Consider the following 12,632-nt stretch of genomic DNA (forward strand, 5'->3'; position numbering starts at 1 on the left):
TAGAAATCTTGCCAAGGGATGGCTTTGTAGAGCGGAGTCCAGCTGCCGTCTCCTGGGAAGGTATTGAAACAGACTCCAGTGATCACCTCTTTAGTTCCCAACCTCAGCTGCAACCACAAGGAAAATCTAATTCTAGGGTTACAACACCGTTCAACATGCTCATAAAGGTATGACTAACTGCTGAGCTGCTGACAGCGTCGTGGTATTTCATCACGATCGCTCGTCGTTTTTGAATAATACAACCCCAATTCCAATGAAGTTGGGACGTTGTGTAAAACGTAAATAAACACAGAATACAATGATTTGCAAATCCTTTTCAACCTATATTCAATTGAATACACTACAGAGACAAGATATTTAATGTTCTAACTGATAAACTTTGTTGTTTTTTTGCAAATATTCACTCATTTTGAATTTGATGCCTGCAACATGTCCCAAAAAAGCTGGGACAGGGGCAACAAAAGACTGGGATAGTTGAGGAGTGCTCAAAAACACCTGTTTGGAACATTCCACAGGTGAACAAGTTAATTGAAAACAGGTCAGTGTCATGATTGGGTATAAAATAAGCATCCCTGAAAGGCTGTCATTCACAAGCAAGGATGGGGCGAGGTTCACCACTTTGTGAAGAACTGCGTGAGCAAATAGCCCAACAGTTTATGAACAACTGTTTGTACCTTTCAGCATTAATGGTGCTTTCACAGATGTGCAAGTTACCCATGCCATGGCCACTAGCACACCCCCATACCATCACAGATGCTGGCTTTTGAACTTTGCACTGATAACAATCCGGATGGTGCTTTTCCTATTTGGCCTAGAGGACACGACGTCCATCATTTCCAAAAACAATTTGAAATGTGTACTCGTCAGACCACAGCACACTTTTCCACTTTGAGTCCATCTCAGATGAGCTCGGGCCCAGAGAAGCCAGCGGCGTTTTTGGGTGTTGTTGATATATGGCTTTCACTTTGCATGGGAGAGTTTTAACTTGCACTTGTAGATGTAGCGACAAACTGTGTTAACTGACAATGGTTTTCTGAAGTGTTCCTGAGCCCATGTGGTAATATCCTTTACACATTGACGGTTTTTAATGCAGTGCCGCCTGAGGGATCGAAGGTTACGGGCATTCAATGTTGGTTTTCGGTCTTGCCGCTTACGTGCACACTCACGCAGTTGTGCACAAAGTGGTGAACCTTGCCCACCCTTGCTTGTGAATGACTGAGCCTTTTGAGGATGCTTCTTTTATCTCTCTCTCTCTCTCTCTCTCTCTCTCTCTCTCTCTCTCTCTCTCTCTCTCTCTCTCTCTCTCTCTCTCTCTCTCTCTCTCTCTCTCTCTCTCTCTCTCTCTCTCTCTGTGTGTGTGGCGGCTGATGGTTTTTAAAGTGAGGGTGGAAGGACTGTGTGCTTGGTTGCCATTGACCTGCTTGCACTGTTAGTGGTGTATGGTGGCATAAGTATGTGAGAATCAAGTTGTTTCAGGGTGTTTTGGTGACAAAATAGCAGGGAGGGATAATTATGTGAATAAAAATCGATACAAATCCACCAGTGGCAGCATTGTACTTTGAAAGCTGGTGGGCAGCATGTCTTGGACTACAAGGGCAGAAGGAAAGGATGCAAAGCCAATTCGTCAAATCAGGCCTACTCTTGATTTGTAAAACTAAATTAAATAATCGGGGCCTATTTTTGCCCTCAATGACTGAAGCTATTGGTTGTAATTTGGCTATATTTATTTTCAGCTATTTGTTTTAAGAAATATGAAGACACAAGACCAAAAGTGATGCCATTTAAAATGCATCATGCTCTGAATCATTCACTAACATCCTTTCCACAATTTTAAACAGAACGGTCGGAGTAACAAACAATTAAAAGAACAACAAGAATATAATTTCACACCTATTGACATGGGCTGTAAGCCTAACATTGTTTGAGGCAAATGTGGATGTTTATGGATGTTTCAGAATGTTGGTCATGGTGTTAAGCCAAATAAGATTGAGGGACTTAATTTATAGATCAAGTCAATCCTCCTCGCTGTTTGTGTTGCAAAGATATCAGTGACCTGGTCATACCAAACTGGATATTTTTTAAGTGATTTCAGAATAACGGCGAGTGTAACTGCCACCCTTTCAGACGGCTTGGTAACCCACCGGTGAAGTACCGAAAAATAGGTAGACAGGGCTCCAGCCTATAGACGAATAGACGTTGACGCGATTCAGCTCCCTTAGCTAGTCCCACCCACTCAGAGGAAGACTTTCCTCCTCTCTCCCATTGACCCCCATGTTATCCACCGGCCGCCAGTAGTTCCCGAGAAATGAATGGGAGTCCAACTTCCAATCCAACTTTATTTGTTAAGCCCTTTAAAACAACCACTGTTGACCAAAGTGCTTTACAGAGAATAAGTGAAAGCATCACAAATACAAGACAATAAAAACAGCTCAACAGGACAAGATAATTAGTAAGGTGAAATACAAAAAATGAGAAAAGATAAGATAAAAAGATGAGATAAGTTTAAGATAAAAGATAATGTCAATATCTTCTTAAGTGTCAAAAGCCGAGTCAATGGAGGCTGAGGGAGGAACGTCCTCCCCGAAGTAATATTCAATAGGCGGGTACTAATATACCTTTACCCAGGGAAACGAACATTACATATACAAAGGCATTAAAGTAGTCATATTTAAGGGCATTAATTCATTACAGTAGTCTGGGCAATCTACACTTTTCATTCTCAACAATGTTAAGGAGGATCTTCCTCCCTCTCCTCACTGGAGAAGCCTCCACTGATATATATATTTATTTATTTCATTAATACACAGGATCAGATGTTATAATCCCTTGTGCCAAAATCCAAGGAAAACACATATTCAGAAGCCCCTGCCCAAACTAACCTTGCAAGCACGCTGGCCACTAGGCTACCAACCAATGGTGAAAAACACAAGACAAATGGCCCAACTAACAGCAGTATGCAGCATGTTATAGGGGTTATCAAGTGGGAACCCTCTTTCACCGATGTTTCGTTAAGTTAGGCCCACGACACCTCCTGAGGGCTTAACAATGAAACCAGCATCCTGGAGTCACCCCCCACTATGCTGCCACCACATTGCCACATTTAGACCCCGTCCAGACGGGCGAAAACAATCCGTTTTCCTTTGATGCGTTTCAGGAATATCTCCATAAAGACGGACTCGTTGTGAAAACGCATCGAGCTGTAGAAACGCAGTGCATCAAACCTGCGCACATGAAGCCCATGCGCACTGTATATAAACATAGTCAAGGAGGAGAAAGCAGTTGTTAAACCTTTTAGATTGAGCAGAAATACTTAATGTACAGTTAGTAATTACATTTACCAAGGGGCTGTATTTAAAGCTACAAAAATAATAATAATAAAAAAAATCAAGCCAACTCTAATGTCCCCAGCTGGTGGTGGGGACATTAGAGTTGGGTTGATGAATTAACTTCTCTCCATTTATCAACAGCCACTGCCAAGCATTTCAATACCTGGTTGTGACGCCACCTATACCGCCCCTGGGAGAGACTGACCTTACATCCTGATAGGATATGGTGGAGGCTGCACACACAAGAACATAGTGTGCATGTCTCATCCTCACCAAACCATTGATTTAAGTTCTGGGGAGATGGGATGGCACATCATAGGTAGCACCTATCGTAAATCTGTTAGTGCTAGCCTCCATGCTCCATAGATCTCTCCATTTTATATATATTTATATATATATATTGCTGCCCCTGTCCCAGCTTTTATGGATAATGTTGCAGGCATCAAATTTAAAATGAGTGAATATTTGCAAAAAAACAACAAAGTTTACCAGTTTGAACATTAAATATCTTGTCTTTGTAGTGTATTCAATTGAATATAGCTAAATCGGCCCTATCCTGGTTCACATCTTACCTGTTGAATCGCACCTATCAGGTCACATGGAATAGCTCCTTGTCCAAACCTTGCACACTTGACGCTGGTGTCCCTCAAGGCTCTGTACTGGGGCCCCTTCTGTTCTCCCTCTATACCAGATCTCTAGGCTCTGTAATTACATCACACGGTTTTTCATATCACTGCTATGCCGACGACGCACAGCTATTCCTCTCATTACCCTCCTCTGACAAAGCCCTGATTGCAACGCGCATATCTGAATGTCTGACAGACGTCAGCACTTGGACGACTGCCCATCACCTGAGGCTTAACCTCAACAAGCCTGAGATCCTCCTAATACCGGGGAAAGATTGCCCACACTTGGACTTACTGGTCACTGTCGAGAACATCACTGTATCTCCGTCTCCAACTGCCAGAAACCTTGGTGTGGTACTAGACAACCAGTCTAGTTGCACCGCCAACATCACCGCAGTGGCCGAATCCTGCAGATTTGCACTTTACAACATCCGCAGGATACGGCCCTTCCTCACAAGGGAAGCAGCTCAGCTTCTAGTCCAAGCGCTGGTCATCTCCCACCTGGACTACTGCAACTCGCTCCTAGCTGGACTCCCGGTCTCTGCTATTAAACCTTTGCAGAGTATCCAGAACATGGCAGCGCACCTCGTGTTCAACCTACCTAAATTCTCCCATGTGACTCCCCTCTTCCGCCACCTCCACTGGCTCCCAGTAGTAGCCTGCATCAGATTCAAGATGATGGTACTGGCATACAAGGCAGTCGATGGAACTGCCCCTGCCTACCTCCAAGCCTTGGTCAAACCACACACCCCAGCTCGATCCCTCCGCTCAACTACCTCAGCTGGACGTCTGGTACCGCCATCATTAAGAGAAACCAAAGTTCGATCAGCTAAATCACAACTCTTCTCTATCTTGGGACCACAGTGGTGGAATGAGCTCCCTGCTGATGTCAGGACCGCAGAGTCGCTCACCAGCTTCCGCAAACGACTCAAAACCCACCTGTTCAGAGTTCACCTAGACTCTACATAGCCATTCAGTCCCTTATTTGTCTGTTGCACTATTGTTTGTTGTACGTCCTGGCACTTGATGAACACACTTAATACAGGTTGTATTCATTCATTGTACTTAATTGTGTAGCATGTACTTAATTGTGTTGTGCATGCATGTTGTGTAGCATGTACTTAGTTGTGTAGCATCTGCAGTAGCTAGCTATCACTGTATACGGGGAATGGGGTTGGCCTGGCGATTGTTAGTACTTGCACTTGGCTCTATGAACATCTTTACTGTACCGACGGCGATATATTGTTTCACTTCTTATGACAAGTGTACTTATTGTAAGCTTTGGATAAAAGCGTCTGCTAAATGCCCTAAATGTAAATGTAAATATAGGTTGAAAAGGATTTGCAAATCATTATATTCTGTTTTTATTTACGTTTTATACAACATCCCAACTTCATTGGAATTGCGGATGTAATATATATGCGGACAGCTAAGCAATGACGATATTTAGAACAGTCTTCTGAAGAACAGTTATCTGTTGGTCGAACACGGGGTAGGTGAGTTTTTCAGAGGCTGCTCCAATTTTCACGCAACGCTCCCCCTGTTCGCAATGGCTCACTAGAAACAAGCTTTCCTATTTTTTCTAAGGGGACGTCAGACTCAGTCCTAAATAGGTTCTCGTCTGTAATCTGCGGATCGCTTGCACTCGTTCTGGTATTTTGAGGAGGCATGCTCTGGTAACACAAAGCTGTTCCTTGTTCACATGGGCTTTAGACTTTACGTGGTCATGACGCGTATTTTTACGGGTCGAATCAATATTAGGTTGACAGAATTTGCTAGAATCTTCTCGAAGCATTGACAAGTTCTGAGGTGACGATCAATGGCGTAACCAGAAATGTCCATATGGGTGAGCACAGAAAAAAACAGAGCAAAAGCCAAAGCCAATTGATTGAACATAAGATAGGCCTAGATTTGATGCACCATACAAACATTAATCATGTTATATTTATGACATAAAGGTGTAATTCATTAAAGGCATTTGATCACAGCTGACAAATTACGTGCAAACATTTTAAACTTACACAAAACTACATGAACCATGCATTGGTGTGTCACATTTATTGAACGCTTCGGGTCACAGCTAACAATTCGCTGTTAAGCTAAACATTTTAAACATGTGCAAAACTGCACAGAGAGAGAGCTCGACTGACAGACAGGCCTAATGTCTAATGGCTATATTTCTTATATTTGTAAAGTGGGAGGGCTCTCACAAACGTTCAGGAGGGGAGGGGGGAGGAGCTGCAGGCTGTTTGCTATGTGACTGATTCTTGAGCTCTCAGTGGAGCGCTGACTTGCGCGCCTTTTTTAGATGGTGAACGTAAACGAAGGAAAGCCCTCTGATTGGACGGGCAAGACTGACAATTAGGCGGGCCTAGGCCCGTCCAGGCCCCCCCGTGGATACGCCTCTGGTACGATCCTCCGCCCCCTCCCAAAACATAGTGATCGAAAACGGAATTATGTCTACAAGTCATGTAATTTAGGGTTAACAATTATTAAATCATTTGGGTTACTACAATAATCAGGCCAACCGTTGATATTATTTCAGCCAAATGTGGAAAATTGAGCACATTCTGCAATATTCCACGTGTTTTCCACGTCGGAAAACATGGATGCTCACGCTAAACTGCAAGAATACAAATGTGTTATTATAATTCTAAATGTAAATGATCTAGTTTGACAGAAAAATAACTTATTTTTCAGTCAAACTAGAGTACATTTTGTCTACAGTAAGTGAACCCACTATTCAATGTGGTCGTTATGGTAATGTGGGGGGACTCCGCCTACCCGTACCAGCCACTAGTCATTGGCCTGTTGACAATTCCCAGGGTAAAAACAAAATGTGCAGGCCAGCGCTCCTTTGCTTTCAGAGCTCCATATCTGTGGAATAGTCTTCTGTCACATGTTAGGGGAGCCAGTTCCACAAATATTTTTAAAAGCAAACTAAAAACCTTCCTCTTCTCAAAACATTATGGCCTACCCTATAACCCACAAATTTGTTATTTTATAATGGTTTTTCATTTGTTTTACATTTGTTTTATATCTGTTTTATATTTGTTTTATTGAAATCATTACTTCATTTTAATTTATTACTCTAAATGTATTGTTGTTTGAACCCATGAATCCACACACATTACACTCATGTGGTTGCTCATGATGTTGTAGGGCATTTCTATGTACAGTGTTTTGAGACCATGCTTATGGTGATACTGCACTTTAAATATCAATAAACAATAAACAATAAAAACAATTGGCCAATTAACACATTTAATCTTCAAGACATTTTATTTTTGACTATTTATTTATATATCCTGCTCATAAACTTGGACAAAATATATCTGATTCATTAGCAACATAATAAAAATGTATTCATAAGATGTGGTGAAAAGTGTGTGTGTGTGTTTTGGTGGGTAAGTGTCCTGCTACACCATGGTACCGCCCAAGCCTACCCAGCCGGCACTACGGCGGTGTTCTTGTTTGCATGTGCTGTTAGATGCCAAGCCATCCATGTTGTTTACTGTGGTAATAATTTATGGAAGATAAAAAGGTGTATGCATTTAATTTGTCAACGTATTTAAACCGAATCGTGACACCACAATACCCTATGGTACTGCACCATGAGTCTTGTGAACCGTTTCATCCCGAGGTGAATAGAGATAATAAAATACAGACAGGCGGTGTCCCGTACAAACCACGTTTACTCTGGACTGAGTACTGGTAGAGGAAACTCTGAGTCCATTCTGTCTCTCTTTTAAAACGTTTTTACACTGTCAAATATGCCCGCCTTTTTCCCGGCATGGTCCGCGCATTTACACTGACTTGATTTCGCACCCCAATTTATCCTCTCGGACCCTACACATATTGGCGGTTTCATTTTGATGTAAATGCAATTAGACAGATTCTCGGATCCAGGGTAGAGGTGTTGCTGTTGTTTCTACAACAGAGACTACACAGCGCTATCAACATGAGCCGTTCTAAGTGGAATGACGGTGAAATCCACGAGCTGATGAACCAAGAAAGCTGGCCCCATGACGGGGATTTTACCCCCTCGGTTTTACACAAGCAAGACAGTGAAATCGCAGGGTGTGCCAAGCCGCGACTGTACCGGCTTAGCAGTGTAAAAATGCCTTTAGTTTGTTGTTGTTAGTAGTTAGTATGTTGCAGGCATGAAACCAATGAAATGGTCACATACTAAGTAATGTCATTATTAGACATTTGGATGTAACAGACAACTTTTCTTTCTCTTCAGATTCCTACAAAGGTCTGTGTTCCCCCTCCTCATGCAGAACTCCATGAAATGAATAAAGCACCACAGCCTATAGCAGGACCCCCGCACCCCGCCCCCTCCCCCGGCCTCCCACAGGTAACCTGCACACACCTTCACAGCTGCTTCAGCTCAGCTTTGACAGCTGGAAAGAGTGCAAGAAAACAGGATTTAGAAACCCAAAAAAAAACGTTCCTCCCACATGGGGGAGGGCTGTATTTCACCTCTTATTGATGGGCAGATTCCCTGAGCCAATGAAGATGAGGTGCCCTGTGTGGTCTAAGATCTACAGGCGCAGCCACATAGAAACAGAACTCACTTCTCACTAAGTGAGCGAAATGCTTACTTGAATCACTTATCACTGACTTTTATTTTAAGGCTTTTAAGGCTTTTATATCAAAGTACACTCAAACGAACAATCTTACTGACAATACCATTTTCCACACTAACCTCTTACCGCTCTTACAGGCCATTCCCTCACTTCCTATCCGTGTTTGTCCCTCTCTCTTGTTGATTCTCCAGGCCTCCTTTCCCCCTGGGCAACCTCCCTCCATGGTCTTTGCCAGCCCACCGCCTCCACAAATGAACCCCACACCTCAGCCCCGACAGGTATGGTCCTTGTCATACGCCCCTGGCCTCATCACGCCCCTGGCCTCATCACGCAGAAGCATTTCTCTCATCACTCACAAGCCTTTCCAGCCTCTTGTTTGGGGTGTTTTCTTTCCCTGGGCTAGAGTTATGCTGCGCGTGGTTGTGTGTGTCGCCGTGGTTGTGTGTGTGTCCGGCGTGGTTGTGTGTCCGGCGTGGTTGTGTGTCCGGCGTGGCTGGAGTCCACGCACCCACTCCCAAGTGGATTTAATTTTATTTCCCGTTTCCCGTCATAACCTTTCCCGGGAATCAGGAAATAGTCTTGATCAGATTTCCCGGGAATCCCGTCTCCCAGGATTAAACCCTAATGACGACCCGCCCACGTTGAAGAGGTTCTTTTCTACGACCCGCCCACGTTGAAGAGGTTATTTTTCAGATGGAAACGTGACGTGCCCTGAACCAAACCAAGCGGTGCTGCACTAAGTCGTGGCGAGTTGAGCTGGTACTGTCAGTGGAAAAGCTGCCTAAGTGCTGTACCCATAGGCCAGTGTCCCAATAAGTGCTGTCCCCATAGGCCAATATTCCCATCCACAGACCCACACCCGGGCAAAGATCCCACACCCTGCCCCCAAAGGAGCCAGTGTGTCAGCAGGCCCTGCGTGGTCCTACTGTTAACCTGCAGTGTGTGTGTGTTGTAAAGGAGCCAGTGTGTCAGCAGGCCCTGTGTGGTCCTACTGCAGTGTGTGTGTGTGTGTTGTGCCATGGTCCTTAACCTCTGTCTCTCCTCTTCCTCTAGTTCGCCCCCGGGCCCCGGCCTATACACCAACAGGTACTAACCACACCCAACCCGCCCCTCTTCTTCTTCTTCTTCACTGCATGTGGTACTGCGGGGCGTGCTCACATCATTCAGTTTAGTATTCCTGTCAATATCTAGGATGTTTTTAATAGATCTGTGAGGGCAGTGATGGTAAATATTGATCCCTTCCATCCCTTCCCTTCCATGCCTGGTCCGCATAAGTATCATTTCATTTTTTATATACATCATGGGCCAACACATATAACCTGAAAGTATGCCTTTGCTTCTATATTTTCCCTTTATAGACTGTCTTAAACTACACACTAAAACACTTTATTTTAACGTTTTTTATCCCCCCTTCATTACTTTTCACTTTCACTACTTTCACGCCAAACAATATGCAATGCCCTCATTAAGGAACCTCGCAGCATGGCGCGGTTGGTGGTGTGGACACTGGGTCCCCCAATACTATTGGTGCCAAGCCACTTCATTTGTTGACATCATCTAGAATGGCGAGGCATGGATCATAGCTCTCAGCCAGCGGGTAGCCCTGAGCTTGTTGATAATCATTTGTCTAGTCTGTGCACAACGACACTGTAGACACAGGCTGTGGAAAGTGGGGTTTCCTCATTTTGCCAAGCGTGGCTGTTGTCACGAGGCCAACATCGTGTGTGATAGTCCTGGTGCCAGCTGTCTTGGCCATTCAGCATTAGGATTGGTCAGATTAGAGCGGGAGAAGTGCAGGACGCCACAGTGTGCATTTTGGTCTGACTGACCTGTGTCTGACCTCTGGTCTGACCTGTGGTCTGACTGACCTGTGTCTGACCTCTGGTCTGACCTGGGGTCTGACTGACCCGTGTTTGACCTCTGGTCTGACCTGTGTTTGACCTCTGGTCTGACGTCTGGTCTGACCTGACCTGTGTTTGACCTCTGGTCTGACCGGTGTCTGACCTCTGGTCTGACCTGTGGTCTGACCTCTAGTCTGACCTCTGGTCTGACCTCCGGTCTGACCTCTGGTCTGACCTAGGGTCTGACCTCTGGTCTGACCTGTGGTCTGACCTCTGGTCTGACCTGTGGTGTGACCTCCGGTCTGACCTGGGGTGTGACCTCTGGTCTGACCTCCGGTCTGACCTGGGGTGTGACCTGTGGTCTGACCTCTGGTCTGACCTGGGGTGTGACCTGTGGTCTGACCTGGGGTCTGACCTGGGGTGTGACCTCTGGTCTGACCTCTGGTCTGACCTGTGGTCTGACCTGGGGTCTGACCTGGGGTGTGACCTCTGGTCTGACCTGTGGTGTGACCTCTGGTCTGACCTGGGGTGTGACCTCTGGTCTGACCTAGGGTGTGACCTGTACTCCTCCGTCTCTCATTGGAAGTTTGATCCCTGATCTGGACAGTATTCAAAATTTTGCTACTGATTCTTCATTAAGCAAACCAGGTTTCTTGCGATTGGCCGAGGCAGTTGTTGTGGGTCAACACCCCACAGGGCGCCTCCACTCCGTTCTCCCCACCACGCTTCTTTTGGTTCTTTTTTTAACCTTCATGTTTAGAACTAATTCTACTAGCATGCTGTTTTACTGCCACAATCAGACAGCGGTCCTGTCTGGCAAAACCACAATGCAAAACATGCACATTTCCCCCCCACATGTGTACCGTCCTGAAAAGACCTTGCCCTGTCATTTTGAGTCCAGCCATTCATCTGGAAACACAGCGACCAAAGTCTACTGCGGGGGGAGGGGTCATCTATTAGGTCATCTATGCATGCTGCATGTCAATTCACGCCAGTTGGCCTGGGTTACTCTATAGTCACTGTGACTAAGGGGTTGTTAGTTCAAAGTAGGGCTGACCGGCATCGCCATGTAATGGATTTACATTTACTCGATTTGCAAATCACAAAGGCTGCAAAAAAAAAAAAGACTGGAGATCAGTAAGATTCGCATTTATTTTTCTTTTACAATTAAATAGTTGAATAAAGATGTTATTTCAATTCATGGATCAATTCATCTGAACACAGGCCTGGCCTAAAGGAAAGAGCATTTCATATGTTGACTGCTTCCAATGTTGTGTTGGTCTAACTATAGAATGATATATTGCTTAGATTAGATTATGCTTAGATTATTTCCCCAAATCGTTCAGGCCTAGTTCAGAGTGGAAGTAAAACCCTGTTGGAATTAAAACTGTTTTAGGAAGGAGAGCAGCGTTTTACTCCAAGTGTCCGAGAAGCTTAACCCTCCGTTAACAACGCCGTTGTCAAAATAAGCCGCTGCTCAGGCGGAGCGTCACCGTCCACACACCGTAGAGGTCTGCCTGACCACTGATCCCCCCTGGGCCCTGGACCGGCTACCCCTTAGCACCGGGCCTTCAAATATTTCCAGAATAGGATAATACATTTTTTTTGTCCTGTTTTTAAGTTTGGCTATACAAGTCATGTTATTTATGCACATGACTTAAAATCCATCAATATGCAACTAAACCACTGTAAATTAAGCAATGTTGATGCACTGTCTTTGCACTACTTTTGTGTTTAAGTCTCAAGTGACTTGTCTCAAGTCTTGTGTTTCTCTTATAAATTAGATTTTATATTATTACATTGTTGAATGGAGCCTGAGACTCAAGACTCAACAGACTCATTGCTGTTGCTTTAATTGTTGTGAATATGACTTCTTATATATGACCCAAAGTCAACCCTAGCTCGGACAGAGCTCTTCGCCGTGTCCCTCGGTCGTGATGTTGAAGACGACTTAAAGGCACTTCAACGTCACTAAAAAGAACGCTACCTGCGTCTGAAGCAGAGTCAACCTGTTCTCTTCTTATTTCAGTAACGGTGATAAAATGACTACTATGTTGAGGATCATGAAAGACATATTACCACGTTTAAAACCCTGCAAAGGGCGGCTTTGTGTTCCCTGGTTAATCCAGAGTCGGGGTACCCTGTAGTGCGTCGAGTAGTGCTTGTGTGCGTATGCTGTGGTCTAGGTTGAAGTATATGGAGGCCTTCATCACTCACTGTGTTGGGATGCTTCCTCACTGATTGTGG

General features: G+C 44.6%; 1 protein-coding gene across 5 annotated transcripts in view; it reads left to right on the forward strand.

Moving 5' to 3' along the window:
• LOC311342276 (eukaryotic translation initiation factor 4 gamma 1-like) overlaps window positions 1-12,632 on the forward strand; it is a 72,923-nt gene that overhangs the window by 14,259 nt on the left and 46,032 nt on the right. For 4 of the 5 annotated variants that reach the window (XM_084467105.1, XM_084467107.1, XM_084467108.1 and 1 more), the window contains 3 exons: window positions 8,199-8,312; window positions 8,736-8,822; window positions 9,598-9,630. In XM_084467105.1, coding sequence (XP_084323231.1) covers window positions 8,247-8,312; window positions 8,736-8,822; window positions 9,598-9,630 — 186 coding nt within the window. In that variant the 5' untranslated portion in view covers window positions 8,199-8,246. The remainder of the gene's footprint in view (window positions 1-8,198; window positions 8,313-8,735; window positions 8,823-9,597; window positions 9,631-12,632) is intronic. The other variant, XM_084467109.1, reaches the window with a different exon arrangement.

Source organism: Micromesistius poutassou, assembly GCF_964030765.1.
Source record: "Micromesistius poutassou genome assembly, chromosome: 4".
Lineage (NCBI taxonomy): Eukaryota > Metazoa > Chordata > Actinopteri > Gadiformes > Gadidae > Micromesistius > Micromesistius poutassou.